We start from the raw sequence: 15,279 nt of genomic DNA, 5'->3' as shown, positions 1-15,279 counted from the left end.
GTTTTAACTATCTCTATATGTAATTTGATACTTTTTAAAATTTTTTAAATTGGAAATAGTTAATACAAAGATATGACTCATAAAAATCAGGAGACAGCTTCGTAAAGGGGGAGATCACTTACTTCACTAATTATTTTTGTGATGTTTTGCTTTTATGCTTTATTTTTATGTTTTTTGTGATTATATCACAGTCAATGTAACTACCTACCCAATATATACTACTACTTCCAATTATCATATTAGCTCATCAGGATGCATAACTTTTGCAAGGAAAAACAGTATAAAATATTCAGATTACTTTCATTTAAAATATGAATACAGGCTCCCAAATAAATGGCCACTTAAGGTGGGGATGTGTTTGTGGCAATTCCACATTAAACAAAAATCTGTGTTCAGCAAGGTACTTTTTTTTTTTGTGCAAACACTACCTTTGTGCAAAATTTGAAATAAAAATATATCAGCACTGTATTTTATAACAAAATTAAAAAAGCAATATGGCATGACAAAAATATATTGTGTAGATATTCTGTTAAGTATGTATATATGTAGCTTAGAAATATATAGCACTTATGGAGCTCCATGTACCCTGTATTAAAATATTAACCCAGGGTGGAACCACTTGGCATTTTTGCTTATTACACAAAATCTGTATATAACACTCAATAAATGGCCACAATCTACTTCACAGAACACTTTCATAAAAAGTCATTATCATACTCCTCCAACAAATTCATGCACTAATTATGTAGTTAAGTGTCCCCTTCATCAATAACTTTGCCATTTAAAGCCATCATGGATGAAAACTCTGTCTCTTGCATTTTCTCAAAATGCAACAAGATCTGACTCCTGCAGTTCATCATCGGTAAAGGACTGATCACAGAAGGTTATCAACACTTCTACATCATTTACACTGCCTCCTTTGATCTCTGCTATGGTTGTCATGTTGCTGATGTGTTCAACTGCATTGGATGGTTCATCTTCAAAACCAATGTTATGCCTTCAAATTCAATGTTATGTTTTGCCTTCATTATGTGTACATTTTTCTGCATAGTGAAGGCACTACCAGTCCCATATGCCTTGACAATATCTTGCACTATTGGAGTCTCACTACATTCTGATAATGTTCTAAAATAGGCCTGTTCAAATTCAAAAACAATATCAACATGCTGATATTGTTTTTGCTGGAAGAAAGCACACTTTTCAATTTTTTTGGTTGTTGGGGATGACAGGTGTTTCCACCTCATACTTTCAGTCTTGTAGTGATGCATCCATGTTTCATATATCCTGTAAAAATTTATCACAGGAATAACTCTTCTTCATCATGATACAAAAAATGCATGAAAATCTACAAATATTTCTGTTTATACTCATCCATGAGAACTCTGAAGACCTACCTTGCACAAAATTTGAGATATTTGAGGATGTCATGTATGATTGATGCTGATGTCTAACCTTCAGTCAACAGCTGAAACAATATCCGCCTGTTTTCTTGAATGAGAGCAATAATTTATCAGCATTGTTTACCACTTTTGAAGTTGTCAGATGGCTTGACAGTTTTCATCAACTACTCTTGTTCTGTGACTTCTAAGCTGTTCCATCCATTCATACACCTTTGACTAATACACTTTTCTCCATAATGTGCTAATATTCTTTTTTAAATCTGGAAGAGTTTCATTCCTTCTAACCACAAAAATCTATTTACAGCAGGTTGTTCACTAATGGTACAGTATAAAGTTGATACAAGCAAGTGCCAACACACCTCAACTTGTTTAACAATGCAAAAGTTATGTGATGTTGGGAGCTGTTGTTATTTGGTTTTTAGGAGCATAAGCAACTAAGGCCATATTGCTCCAGGGATATGCGGTGGTCATTCCCTGACCTTTCCGCATCCTCCATATTTGGTGGTCAGGGACTTGAACCCCGATCTAATCAAGAAGCGTGTGCTATGCACTGCTGCTCTTGCCCACCAGGCTACGGAGATGCCCCATACCTTGGAAGCATGTTTTGATGTGGAATGTTGCTTTTACAAGAAAATTGCCTTTACTTTTTTGATTTACCCTCTTAAAAGAAACTAAAGTAATATATATAAAAGTAAGGGATTCAGTCTGAGCCTCTGAAAAATTAATTAAAAAAGAATTCTCCATGAAACCTTTATTTATTAATTTTTCAAACAATCATTATTATTTCCATAATAATACTTTGTTTAGAATTAAATAAAAATATTTATAAATTCTCAGAAAGAAACTCATTTTTTTTTCTGAGAATTATACTCTTCTGAGTGACCCCTAACCATCACTAATAATTACTAAAAAAATTACTTTCTGAAGATACCAAATAGTCGCCATGATAATCTGAATTATGATTTCTTATAAGGCATAGAAGACTGTATAAACAGCAATATAATAAAATAACAATATAATATAATCCTAACTAATTCACACAAAATTCAAAAAAATAATAAAAAAAACAAGAATACCTTTATATACAAATAAGAATAAATAACTTACCTGCTGATAATTTCGCCAGTCTTATGTACATCAAAAAATGCAATATCTTGTTTCAAAATGGCAGCAAACAGTGACTTTCTCATATTACATGCCATTCTTTCACCAGAAATTGAAAGGGATGAAATGTACAAAACAGTAAATGCACTCTGAAAGAAATGTTTTTTTTTTCATATTTTAAATTTTTATTATCCAAATAATAATAATCAAATAATGCCTGCAGTAAAACACACTAAAGACTTTTCAACCAAAGAAGTTAAAATTTTTTTTAATGTTTTCCTGTGTAAAACATTAATTTTTTTGTTCTTGTCATACTGTCTATAAGACAGTTTATTTATTTTTTCTGTTTAAAATATTCTTACATAATGGTTCTCACATTTAAGACATTTATGTTTTTATAATATTTTACCACTTATCTATCTTGCTACTATCCAATCCAAACTGCTCAAATATGCTCTCATCTAAGCTGTTCACACAACCTACTTTTTCACGCTTTTTATTATAGATTTAACTCGCTGAACATTTTTGCTCAATGAGCTATATTGTAGAAAGAAATGTGCTGAAATCCGTTACTAAAATCCAAAGTTTGTAATTTACACATGCCAAGAGTTACACTTTGCAATAAGAATTATAAAGTTGTTGTATTTACTGGCCCAGACTGTTTACAAAATGAAACCTCCTTGAGATCAGAAAGTAAAATTACTAAAATTTGTAAATTTAGTTGTTATTTAGCAAGATGCAGTATATATTAGCAAGTGAAAATGCTTGCTCACTTGCTAATATATATATTCATGCAAAATGAATAACCGTCATCAGTCAGCAATGGTTTTCGAGTGGTTGTGTTACTGTATACATTTTATAACTGATTAGGCATTCCAAAATATACATTATGCAAAAAGTATTTGTGGAACAGGACCAGAGCATGTCTCCCAGGGGCAAAAGCAGAAGATACTGTATAGCAGATGTCATCATTTAAGGACATGAAAGGTGATATTGTTGTGCACATTTGCATCAATGATATTAAGAGCACCCTAAGAACTTACTTAACAAGTACAGGGAAATGTTGGGAAAAATGTAGAGTTAGGATTAAGTTTGAAAGTATCTACAATTTTACCCAGACACAAATGAGGGAATACATGTTGAAAGTCATGTCAATCAATTCAGCACTGGATTGTAAAAAGCTCATGGGATAAAATTTTACTCAGCACAGTCTGTGCTGAGTAAAATGTTAAAATCTCATGTTAACAGGAGAGACTTTTTACAGGGATAGGATACCCTTAAATAGAAAGCGTAAAAAAATATTTTCTGCTATCAAGGGAGTGTCTCAAGTAGAACTGCAGTCTTGTCTAGATGATCCTGCATTACTTCTTTTACCAGTGACTCCATTATTTTCCTTGGAAAAGAAGTTAAACTAACATGTCTGTAATTACTCATGTCACCCTTTGATCCTCCTTGGAGAATTGGAGATACATTCACACACCTGAATCCAAAGATACTCTCATAATTATGGCTAAGGGTTTGCTAACTTCCTTTGCTGCCTCCCTAATATAATTGGATACATCCCATCCACCCCAAGTGCCTTTCTTATGTTTAACTTCAACAATTTCTCTTCCACTTTCCTCTCAGTTATTACAAAATCATTTAGCTCACTGTTAGAGTTTGATAAACTTCCAGCTTCTGCTTCCCTAAAGAATTATCATGTGTGAACGTAGATGCAACATACTCATTTAGTTTGTCGGCAACCTGAGCAGGATCATCAAGAGTGTGACCATCGATATCGACTGGACCAATTTGATTCATCCCCTTCCTTGTAGTGTTTACATAAGTAAAGAAGTCTTTGCAATTTCACTTGCCTTTGCTTGTCTGACTTCCTTTGTGACTTGATTACAGACTAGTTTATATCTACTATAGGCTTCTGTGTCACCCAATAATTTACATGCATTCCATGCACTCTTCTTCTCTTCCATGAGTTTCATCATTTCATCTGACATCCCTTTAGGCTTATACTTTGAAGAGTACTTCCTCAAGAAGAGTGTGCTACACACTACTGCTCCTGCCCACCTGGCTACGGAGGTGCCACATCCCTCTTCTCCCATTGGCTACCCCACCACACGACATTCTCAAGGTCAAATAAATATCACTATGTAATTATTTACCTGTGTTTACACAGGTCACTAAGGAAAAGGCCTTTTGCTTTGGGTTCCATAATGCATGAGGAATATTGTTACATCCAAAAAAGCAGGACTAAAATATTTACAAACTATACAAATATTTAAAATATTTACAAAATACTAAACTATTTACAAATATACAAACTATATTGGGATGATGAGTCCCTTCATCAGCTGACATTAACATACAAAAAACGTTACAATGGAACATCAAATGATGCCGGGCATGGTCATGTATTAGACAGTGAAGCATAATTTATTGAATTCATGTTTTATAATTACATTATGTAAACTGATAATATAGTCCCTAAAGAGCATAAGAAGAAAATTTCAATTAAAATTAAACAAAAAATGTGGTGATTATTTCCAAAAGTGTCCGAGGTCTTTGAACAAATATTAAAATAAAAATTACTAGTTTTTGCCAGGGGAAGGAGGGAATTTTATTCCACCAGGGTGAAACTCACCCTGGTCACCCTCCTGGAATCAACATTGAGTGTGGCATTAAGAGTAAGTTGATAACTTTTGTCACTAGCACTTAGTTCTTGAACAAATAAGTTGCCATCTCGTTATGATTGTCACTATTATATGTACATATGGTAATATACACAGAGCTGCATGACTTTTCAAGAAACTTCTTGGTCACAGCAGTATGGAGTTACTGTATTTGTATTTATACTTTATTCTGTATACAAGGAAGTGCACTATTATATCAGTTATGTAACACACAGTGACAGATAAATTATAATCAAAAAACAAAATTAGAAAGCATATTACCTGAGCCAGATACAAATATAACAGACATAAGCCAGGCTTTCTAACAGAATCTAGAAAGTTCACTTCTGTTTCTCCACTGCAGAACCTTGTTATTATATTTACCATATCACCTAATAACATAGGAATTTTTATATTTAAAGCAGCTACTACTAGGGCACTCTGAAAGTTAAGAAAATATATATTTTATACATATTATTTCATTTCTTTTTCTTATTTAAGATTTATTAAAAAGACTATCATTATATCAAATTAATAAACAGTACAGTAATTACTTGTTGATATTTATTCGCAAAGGATTAAATATCAGTTTTTTAACATTTTCTGATTAATATTTTGTGTTCCAATTTCAGGCTGGGCACAAGATTGTAAAATTCTATTTTCAGTCCAATGTCACGTCCAGCACCACCATCAGCATTTCTGATTATGGAATTTGTTTTCCAGCTGTACTGGTCCAATTATTGCATCTATTTACATTTCACTGAAATAATCTGAAAAGCTAAATCCATGTTTATTGCTGTTCATATTCAATTATTAAATTGAAGCAGCATTGTTTTTTTCAAGTCCTCCTTCAGTTGGATATTGTTGGTGCCAAGAACATTGGCATTTGCAATTATATTTGTTTTCCCCTATACTGACTCAATCATTGTATTGAGATCTAGTTATACTTCAACATAAAGAAACTGAAAGACTAAATCTATGTTTATATTCAATTGTTAAAAGCAGGCAGTGGGTTTTTTTTTTTTTTTTTTTTGAAGTCCAAATGTCTCAACCAGCAGCATTTCCAATTATAAAATTTGGTTTTCTTGAATACTCCGTAGTAGACTGGTCAGGAGCGGGAGTGCAGTAGCACACACTCTTTGAGTAGACCAGGGTTCAAGCTCCTGATTCCAAATACGGTTGATCTGCTAACCTGCACTAGACCAGCGTGGCAGATTATGGCCCATTTTCCTCAACATGAATTGTTGAGGAGGCTTCCATCCTGCAGTGGGTTGATAATGGCTGCAGTTTACTTCTTCATTTTTAAAATTTTTATAAACAATCTGAAAAACTTAATTGATGTTTATATTCAATAGTTAATGGCAGAAGACAGTATTTTTTTTAATGTCCACAAGTCAAATGTGGAAACCAGCATGACTTTTAGCATTTTTTATTTTAAAATCTGTTTTCCCACTATACTGAGATCCATTTATACTTCATATCTTAAAAACTAAGTGAATGTTTATTGATGTTTATATTCAATTGGTAATGGCAGACAGCATTTTTTTTTTTTTTTTCCCAGTGCAGAAGTCACAAAGTAACTCATACTTTGTGTTAGAATGAAATATTTACACATAACACCAAGATCTAGTAAAGGGACTTCTGATGGAAAAATTGAGAAACTGTTAGACCTTTCTGAAGAAACTAGGGGGGGAGGAAACTTTTATAAATAAGATAGTTTCCAACAGATACATATGGTGTAATTGGGTTTAGGTTTCATTAAATGAACTAAAGGAGATTTTTGGAGTTATTATATCAATGTGGCACTAAATTAAAAATCTGATATAAAGAAATAGTAGTAGTAGAAGTGGCAAATAATACAAGAGAGCACCAGCCAAACAAAAAAAAAAAAAAAAAAAAACACATACTTCACTCATCCTTACCCTCCAAGAATTTTTCTAGTTCTTTGAATTTATTCAAACCATCTACTTTTGCAAAATCAGATGAAAGCCTATTCAAAAACCAACCACTTCCTGGCTGGAAGCAAACTTCCACACATCTATTTGCAACCATCCTTCTCCAACTTGAAATTATGCCCCCCTCATGTGTATAGTTTCAGTAAGATGAAGAATGCCATCCATATTCAGCTTACTCAATCCATTCAAGCCTTAACCACATCAATCAGATCACCCTAAAGGTGCCTAGTCTCCAGACACTGCAATTTGCAGAACTGAAGCCTTTCTAGGTAAAAGCACCCTTTTTTTTCCCTTCACCATCTGGTTGCCTTTTCTGCACCAGTTCCAGCATTCCTGAAGTGAGGCCTCCAGACCTGTATACAATACTCTAGATGTGGTCTAACCATGGCCTTGTACAAAGGGATAATCACCTCCTTATCCCTACTAGCAAATTTTCTGTATTTCATTGACAAAACCCCATAAGCTTTCCTGGCAGCATGTCTGCACTGCTCAGAGAATTTCATATCTTACTGCACAATTACCCCACCCCTTTTTTATTTTGTTGTTTGTTGTTATTTGGTTTTTAGGAGCATTAGCAACTAAGGCCATATTGCTCCGGGATATGCGGTGGTCATTCCTTGACCTTTCCGCATACTCCGTATTTGGTGGTGACGGGCTCGAACCCCGGTCTAATCAAGAAGCATGTGCTACGCACTGCTGCTCCTTCCACCTGGCTACGGAGGCGCCCTTTTTCATTTTGTATTACCATGAATGTAATTCCACACAGTTTATAAGTTACTCTGAAATTACTGCTACCCATATTCAGTACCTTGCATTTGTCAATGTTAAACTTCAATTGCTAATTCTCTGCCCATCAACCTAATAGTTCTAAATCTTCTTGCAGTAGCATGCCATCATTACTGTCGTTAACCACCCTGCCAACCTTTGTATCATCTGCAAACTTTGATATTAAGCCTAATATACCTCCATAAATATCATTAATAAATACTGAAAATAACAATGGGTCCAGCACTGAACCATGGAGGCCTTTCACTGATAACAATAGTTCACAAAGAGGGCACCACTGATACCACACTTTATCTTCTTCCACTTAACCATCCCTTTATCCATAGCAGTAACTTGCCCACAATACCACACTGCTCCAGTGTACACAGCAATCTTTTATGTGCAACAGTATCAAAAGCCTTCTTGAAATCTAAGTATATGATACCAAAATTATTTTTTGCATTTAGCTCCTTTGTTCCTGCATCATAATATTGAATCAAATTGGTCAGACAGTATCACCCCTTGACAAACCCATGCTGTGACTGAAGTATAACTGCACTCCTGTCTAGATAAACTTTCAGTACTTCTTTAACCAGTGATTCCATCATTTTCCCTGGAACAGAAGTTCTGTAATTACTCATATCACTCTTTGATCCCTTTTGTGAATTGGGATACATTCTCACATCTCCAGTCCATGTGGTGGCTTCCCCTGAATCCAAGGATGCTCTCATAATTATGGCTAAGGGTCTGCTTACCTCCTTTGATGCCTCCCTAGAAACAGGATAGATCCCATCCACCCTAAAGGTGCCTTTCTTACATTTAACTTCAGCAATTTCTCTTCCACTTTCCTTGCATTTATTACAAAATTTTAACTCCCTGGTACAGTTTGATAAACTTCTGGCATCCACCCCCTTAAAGAATTCCTCACATGTGAATATAGATGCAAAGTATTTATTCAGCTTGTCAGCAGTTCATGGACTCATAGATACGAAGTGAACCTACGTGATTCATCCTCTTCCTTAGAATGTTTACATAAGAAAAGAAGTCTTTGCTATTTTTTCTTGCATTCTTTGCCAAAGATTTCTCACTCATAATCTGCCTTAGCTTACCTAACATCCTTTGTGACTTGATTGCAGACTAGTTTATATCTACCTTACACTTCCGCATTACCTGATAATTTATGTGTCCCACACATTTTTATTCTCTGCAACAAGTTTCATTAGTTCGTCTGAAATCCATTTAGGTCTAAGCCTTGAATGGTATTTCTTAGTTGGTATGAAAAGCCTAGTATCTATGATTATTATTATTATCTTCTGATTATTTCTGTGATTATTATTATCTTCTATAATTTTTCTATGATTATTATTATCTTCTATGATTTTTCTATGATTATTTTCTTGAATGGTTCCCATTTAGAATTTGCTGATGGTAACATCATCAGTTGGTCCCACCCTATAGAATTCAAAAACTGTCTCAGACCACTGTAGCTGCCTTTAGGAAAGCAAAAACCCTTCCCTTTACCCTTGATGGTATTTACATCTTTAAGTAAACTAGTCAACTGCCACCTAGTGGTTCTTTATCTGCAGATTTTTAATGCATGAATAATTACTGCTAATAATCAGATCAAGAGTATTACTCCCTTGTTGCCTCTCTAAAATGCTGCTGTAGAAAACAGTTACTCAATAAATCCATATTAAAGGGTGAGGAAAATTTGGCATGGGAATCAAAATTACACAAAAATAAAAGTTATAACGTTCAGAGTATAAAAAAAATAACCAAAAATTGATGCAAGTTAGGAATTTTGTGTTTACATGAGTGATCTTTAATGAAGATGGAAAATTAGATGTGGAAAAAAATACAATATAAAAATTAAAATAATAAAAAGAGAACAGATACATGCTAGAGAAGGGCTAATTAGCAGTTACCATTGATTTATATATGAGAATATATGGCTAATGCATTAAAATAATATAGATACTATTTTATGCATAATAATACTATTTAGTCTTTGCATTATATAGCGTATTTTGTAAGTAATAGCTTGATTAAAATTCAATTTCCATAACTCAGGATTCATTTAGAAATGGAACTTTCCTGTATATGTCATTTTAGTATATTTGCATTTATGTTGATTTAGTCTTAATACTAGTACTGTACTTTCATTTAAAAGAAATAGATGATTGCAACAAACAGAGAAATTATCAGTGACTATACTGTAGTTATGTTAAGTTTAATTTACCTAGAACTTAAAAAATATATATATACTTACTGCAAAAGCTAATAACAGGTACCATACTTCAGGCCACAACAGCTGTAGAAAATTATCCCAATCAAAAACTGCTTCTTTGTGAGATTTTTCTATTCCACCAATATCTCCAACCAGCCTGCTGTGTTCTTTACGTTGGCATATAACATGTTTGGTGCAAAGATTCACAACGGAACATCCTGTTATGATCTGAACAGTAATTTTAAAGTGTCGGCATAAAGAGAGAGACTTCTGAGCTTTTCTCTGACTAAATGGTGACTTTATTGATTGAACAAAGCATTTATATATATAAAAAATATTGTCTTTCTTTTGAAAATGATCCTCCAATCTGTATTTCACAAAACTAAAAAACAAGAAATAAGCAATGCTTTATTTTCAAATAGTTTTCCATAAAGGACAATACAATATAAGTAAATAATAATACAATAATAAAAAACTCAAGGTTTAATCAGTATTACTGTAAGTCTCAGTTTACTTAATATTATAATGATAACAGTCTCATTAGGGCTTATCAAATAATTTTATAATGTTCATGGATAGAAAAATGGTAAGTCTATACACTATTTTGCCAAATGTATTGGGACACTATAAAAGAACACTGTTCTGACGCTAGATCAGCTAATGCAACCGAAAGTGATGTAGACTTCCATTCTATCTCTGAAGGGCACTCCTTCAACCTGACCAACCCAGAATCATTGCCAAAGTTCCCTATCCAATCATTCCCAATAACAGAAACAGGAAAAGTGTCATCATTCCTCACTCCCAACACTGGTTGACCCTATTTCCTGGCTATAGAACAACTTGAAGTTTGATAACTTCAGTTTGATTCTGGTCACTAGCATTTTTCTTTCTTTCTTATTTTTATTATTTGATTATTTTAATAATAAAAATAACAGTTTATGGGAATCATTCAATTACACTACTCTGCATTTAGAAAACTTCAGTGAATTGTTTTCTAAATGCAGAGTAGAGTAATTGAATGATTCCCATAAACTATTAAAAATATATATAAATAAAAAATAAATGCCAGTGATCAGAATCAAACAAACTGATGTTATCAAACTTCAGTTGTTCGCTGATTTATGTCACAAGACCCCTCTCTCTCTCTCTCTCTCTCTCTCTCTCTCTCTCTCTCTCTCTCTCTCTCTCTCTCTCTCTCTCTCTCTCTCTCTCTCTCTCTCTCTCTCTCTCTCTCTGTGTGTGTGTTCCCCTTGCATTGGGCACATTTCCAATTATACTTTTCCATTCGATTATCAAAAATTCACAACTGATTATTTCAACTTTATGACCTCTCAATTGTGCTCACCACTGGTTCTTGATTGTGATGTCTTTGGGGCTTACCAGGTCCAGTGCACGATGTGTGAGATGGTATATCAGGGAGAGACAGGGCATTATATTAATGACAGTATGAAGGAACAAAACGACATCATTAGGGAAGTCAAATCTGATCGTTTGGCCATTAACCATGCATGTGTGTGTGTGTGTGTGTGTGTGTGTGTGTGTGTGTGTGTGTGTGTGTGTGTGTGTGTGTGTGTGTGTGTGTGTCGTGGGGGGGGGGGAGCTGTTCAATAATAATAATAAAAAAATTCTTTAATCACAAAATTGTACAAGGATACGATTCCCACTACAAACAACCAGATAAATCTAACAATTAACTGGAGACATTATATTAAATACATAGAAAACTATGTAGAATATATAGGAAATACATAGAAACTGCTAAGACCTTATTTCCACCAACATAAAGCTAATATAATCAAATTTGAATTATAGCTAATTACATTTTGAACTAGTCCTGAAATAATGATTATACAGTAGAGTACACTCTAGATATAACATGCTAGAACGATTGAGACAGTCTAGACATATTTCAGTGGGAGTTGATATTAGTTCTGATGATTTTCCAGCCCACAATTTACCAGATGTATGTTGATGAAGTCGTGAACAGTAGAGCTCAGATTAAGTGCCATTATGAGCTTCCAAGAATATGCCAAGTGGGATGTAGCTGAGATTTTTGCAGAGCTCTAATTTTGATGTCATATAGGATAGGTGATCCCAACTGTTGGCCCACTTTAGGACCCAGAATTCTAGACTCCAAAGTGTCTTCATACTGGAGAGAGAGGACTGGCGGACCAAACTTCAATACCATAACAGATGATAGAGTTGAAGTAATAGAGGAGAGATTTTCTGACTGTTTCCTTATTATGATCTACACAGATTGAATTTCACGCCCCAGAAAGCCTGTAATGCTCTTAAATGCATTTGCTGGATTTGTTCCTTATATGTTAGATTTTCATCCAGTATCACCACCCCTAAAAATTTTATGGAATGAGCAGCAACAAGAACATGTCCCACAATGGGGCATGTTCTTGTTGCTGGATTCAGGTCTACTTGTGCTCTAGGCGAGAAGATGATGTATTTCGATTTTCCAGGGTTTAGTTCAAGCGCAAAATAGGTGGCGTATTCACAGAAAGAGGACAGATACTTGTCAAAGATAACAGAATTCAATAATTCTTTTACCAGGTCTGGTGAATGTTAGAAGGGCTTGGTAGATACCATACAATATCATCGGCACAGGCCATAATGCAAGTATCTCATTCATTAGAGGTATAAAAATTGCCAAAAAAAGCAGTGCCGACAACAATTCACCTTGGGGTATACTGAATTCCACCTGTTTAGTGGGTGCCTCCGTAGCCAGGTGGACGGGAGCAGCAGTGCGTAGCACACGCTTCTTGATTAGACAGGGATTCGAGCCCGTGACCACCAAATACGGAGGTTGCAGAAAGGGTCAGGGAATGAACAAACAAACCTGTTTAGTGATGCAGTTTGTTATGTTGTTTGTTATTTGGTTTTTAGGAGCATTAGTAATTAAGGCCATATTGCTCCGGGGATATGCGGTGGTCATTCCCTGACCTTTCCGCATCCTCCGTATTTGGTGGTCACAGGCTCGAACCCCGGTCTAATCAAGAAGCGTGTGCTATGCACTGCTGCTCCTGCCCACCTGGCTACGGAGGCACCTAGAGACACCTGTGAAACCGTAGTAGTTCTCCATGAGAGAAATAAGCTGCACTGAGTCAAAGGCTGCTTTCAGATTCAGGAAAACAGCATGAAGAACAGAGCCTTATTCCCAAGCCTGAAGGGTTTTCAAATTTAGAACCTGTAGATGTGTTATTTGTGACCTTTGTGAGAGTGCATAATGTATATGCTGAGGTCTCTGGGAAAGGATCTGATTAGTAACCACTTTGAACATGCACTTCTCTAGGAATTAGAGAAAAGGGAAGGAAATAGAAATTGGCCTGTAGTCAGCAGATGAGGCCAGGTTTTGCACCTTTGGAACTGGGATGACTCTGTAATTCAGGCAAGTGACTGGGACAGCATCTTACACCCCCTGTTGTAAGATGCTGTTGTACAACTTCGTCAGCTCATTGCTGATGAAGTAGGAAGCAATTTTAAGGTAAAACATGAGAATTGAGTCACTTCCCATTGTTTTCTTATCATACAGGGCGTTGATGGCTTTGATTAGCTCCTCTTTACAAAGTGATACATTGCTTAGGTTAATTACGCCATAATGGGCACTGTTCTTCCCACGTAATGGGAAGCCTGCTGCTCCACTGTCTGTTTTGAAGAACTGCATTACATGATTGCGCCATTTTTCTGTTGACCAGATGTGACTGGTCAACCAGGATCACTGGTCACAGGCAATCCTCTTCTCCATAAAAGAGATGATTGCCTGTGCTTCTTGGATTTCTGGAAGGTGCTTCTGGCTAGTGCATAAGCCGATTATGATCTTTCTGTAAAGTAAAGTGCAGCCATTATCAACCCACTGCAGGATGGAAGCCTCCTCAACAATTCATGTTGAGGGAAACGGACCATAATCTGCCACGCTGGTCCAGTGCGGGTTGGCAGATCGACCGTATTCAGCAGTCAGGGGCTTGAACCCCGGTCTACTCAAAGAGCGTGTGCTACTGCACTCCCGCTCCTGACCACTCGGCTACGGAGGCTTTCTGAGGATCCCTTAAATTGGTTCATTAGGATGCTGGACAACCATGGCTTCATGTGTAGGCAGATGATACATACTCTTAACATGGCCACTCTAGCAATGAAAGACAATCATCTCTGAAACCAAAATGCAGCTTCCTCTATATCAATTTCACAGAGAGTTTCCAGGGGTAGAACCTAACGAGGTCTATTGACATTTCAATTTTTACATATTTTGGATCACAGACAGCCTTCCTGATCTTTTTAATTGGGTTTGATTGGTTACAGCATTCTTTTGACACAAGGATAAGAGATGTTTCAATCAGCCTGTGGTCAGAGGGAAATACTGAATTAGAACTGATTACCACTTCAACACTCCTCGCTGGAAAAGATTCTCTGTAATGTGGCTTCTCCACGAAAGGGAGGAGGATATAAATGCAATGAATGCTGAGATTTGACAGATCAAAAATTAACCCACCAAGGAGCTTCAAACTGCAGCTAGCAGGGACAAGTTGAAGTCTTTCAAAATTATCATTCTCTGGTTGCACTTGATCGAAATCAAGAGCCAAGCAGAGAAATTAGTAATGCATTGATCTGCAACAGGTGGGGGTAAGTAAACTGCACATACTAGCAACTGGAATCCACCAAATAGGTAGCAGCCAAGAACAATACATCCTGAAGCCTGCTTACTGTATATTTATCTTCAATATAATTTAATTCTTTTATCCTGTATACACTCTTAGCCATTACAAATACACAATTCACACCCAGTGAATTGAGTCATTTTATTAATTAATGCTGAACATAGTGGACCCCAAAGCATACAAACATATAGGTAAAACTTGTATGTTTGTAAAAACATATAAACAAATGCAGCAGATACATTAAAAAATGCATAAATAATGCAATGCAGTATAGACACTGGTGATTTTCATCAGCAGGCTTTGGGGCTAGTATATATTATACCATAAGAGTCAATGCAATGAAACTGACTTTAGAACTATGATTCCATATACTATACTGTTTTATGAAAATCAAAGGCTTCTTTTTTAATTTTACATTAAAATTCATTATTTTTAATAAATATATTAAAAATATATTTATTATAATAAATAAAATTTTTATCATTTATTACAGTAATAAATAAT

General features: G+C 35.2%; 1 protein-coding gene across 4 annotated transcripts in view; it reads right to left on the bottom strand.

Moving 5' to 3' along the window:
- Positions 1 to 15,279, bottom strand: part of LOC150087803 (mitochondrial potassium channel ATP-binding subunit) — a 96,334-nt gene that overhangs the window by 65,506 nt on the left and 15,549 nt on the right. For 3 of the 4 annotated variants that reach the window (XM_090370431.1, XM_090370432.1, XM_090370430.1), the window contains exons 3-5: positions 10,157 to 10,496; positions 5,450 to 5,608; positions 2,508 to 2,653 (exon numbers count right to left, since the gene is read on the bottom strand). In XM_090370431.1, coding sequence (XP_090226557.1) covers positions 2,508 to 2,653; positions 5,450 to 5,608; positions 10,157 to 10,496 — 645 coding nt within the window. Of the gene's footprint in view, positions 1 to 2,507; positions 2,654 to 5,449; positions 5,609 to 10,156; positions 10,497 to 15,279 lie in introns of those variants that run through there. The other variant, XM_090370433.1, reaches the window with a different exon arrangement.

This window comes from Mastigoproctus giganteus, chromosome 3, assembly GCF_048544385.1.
Source record: "Mastigoproctus giganteus isolate SK-2022 chromosome 3, ASM4854438v1, whole genome shotgun sequence".
Lineage (NCBI taxonomy): Eukaryota > Metazoa > Arthropoda > Arachnida > Uropygi > Thelyphonidae > Mastigoproctus > Mastigoproctus giganteus.
The sequence above is the reverse complement of the archived record's forward strand: the minus strand, read 5'-3'. Positions and strand labels throughout refer to the sequence as shown.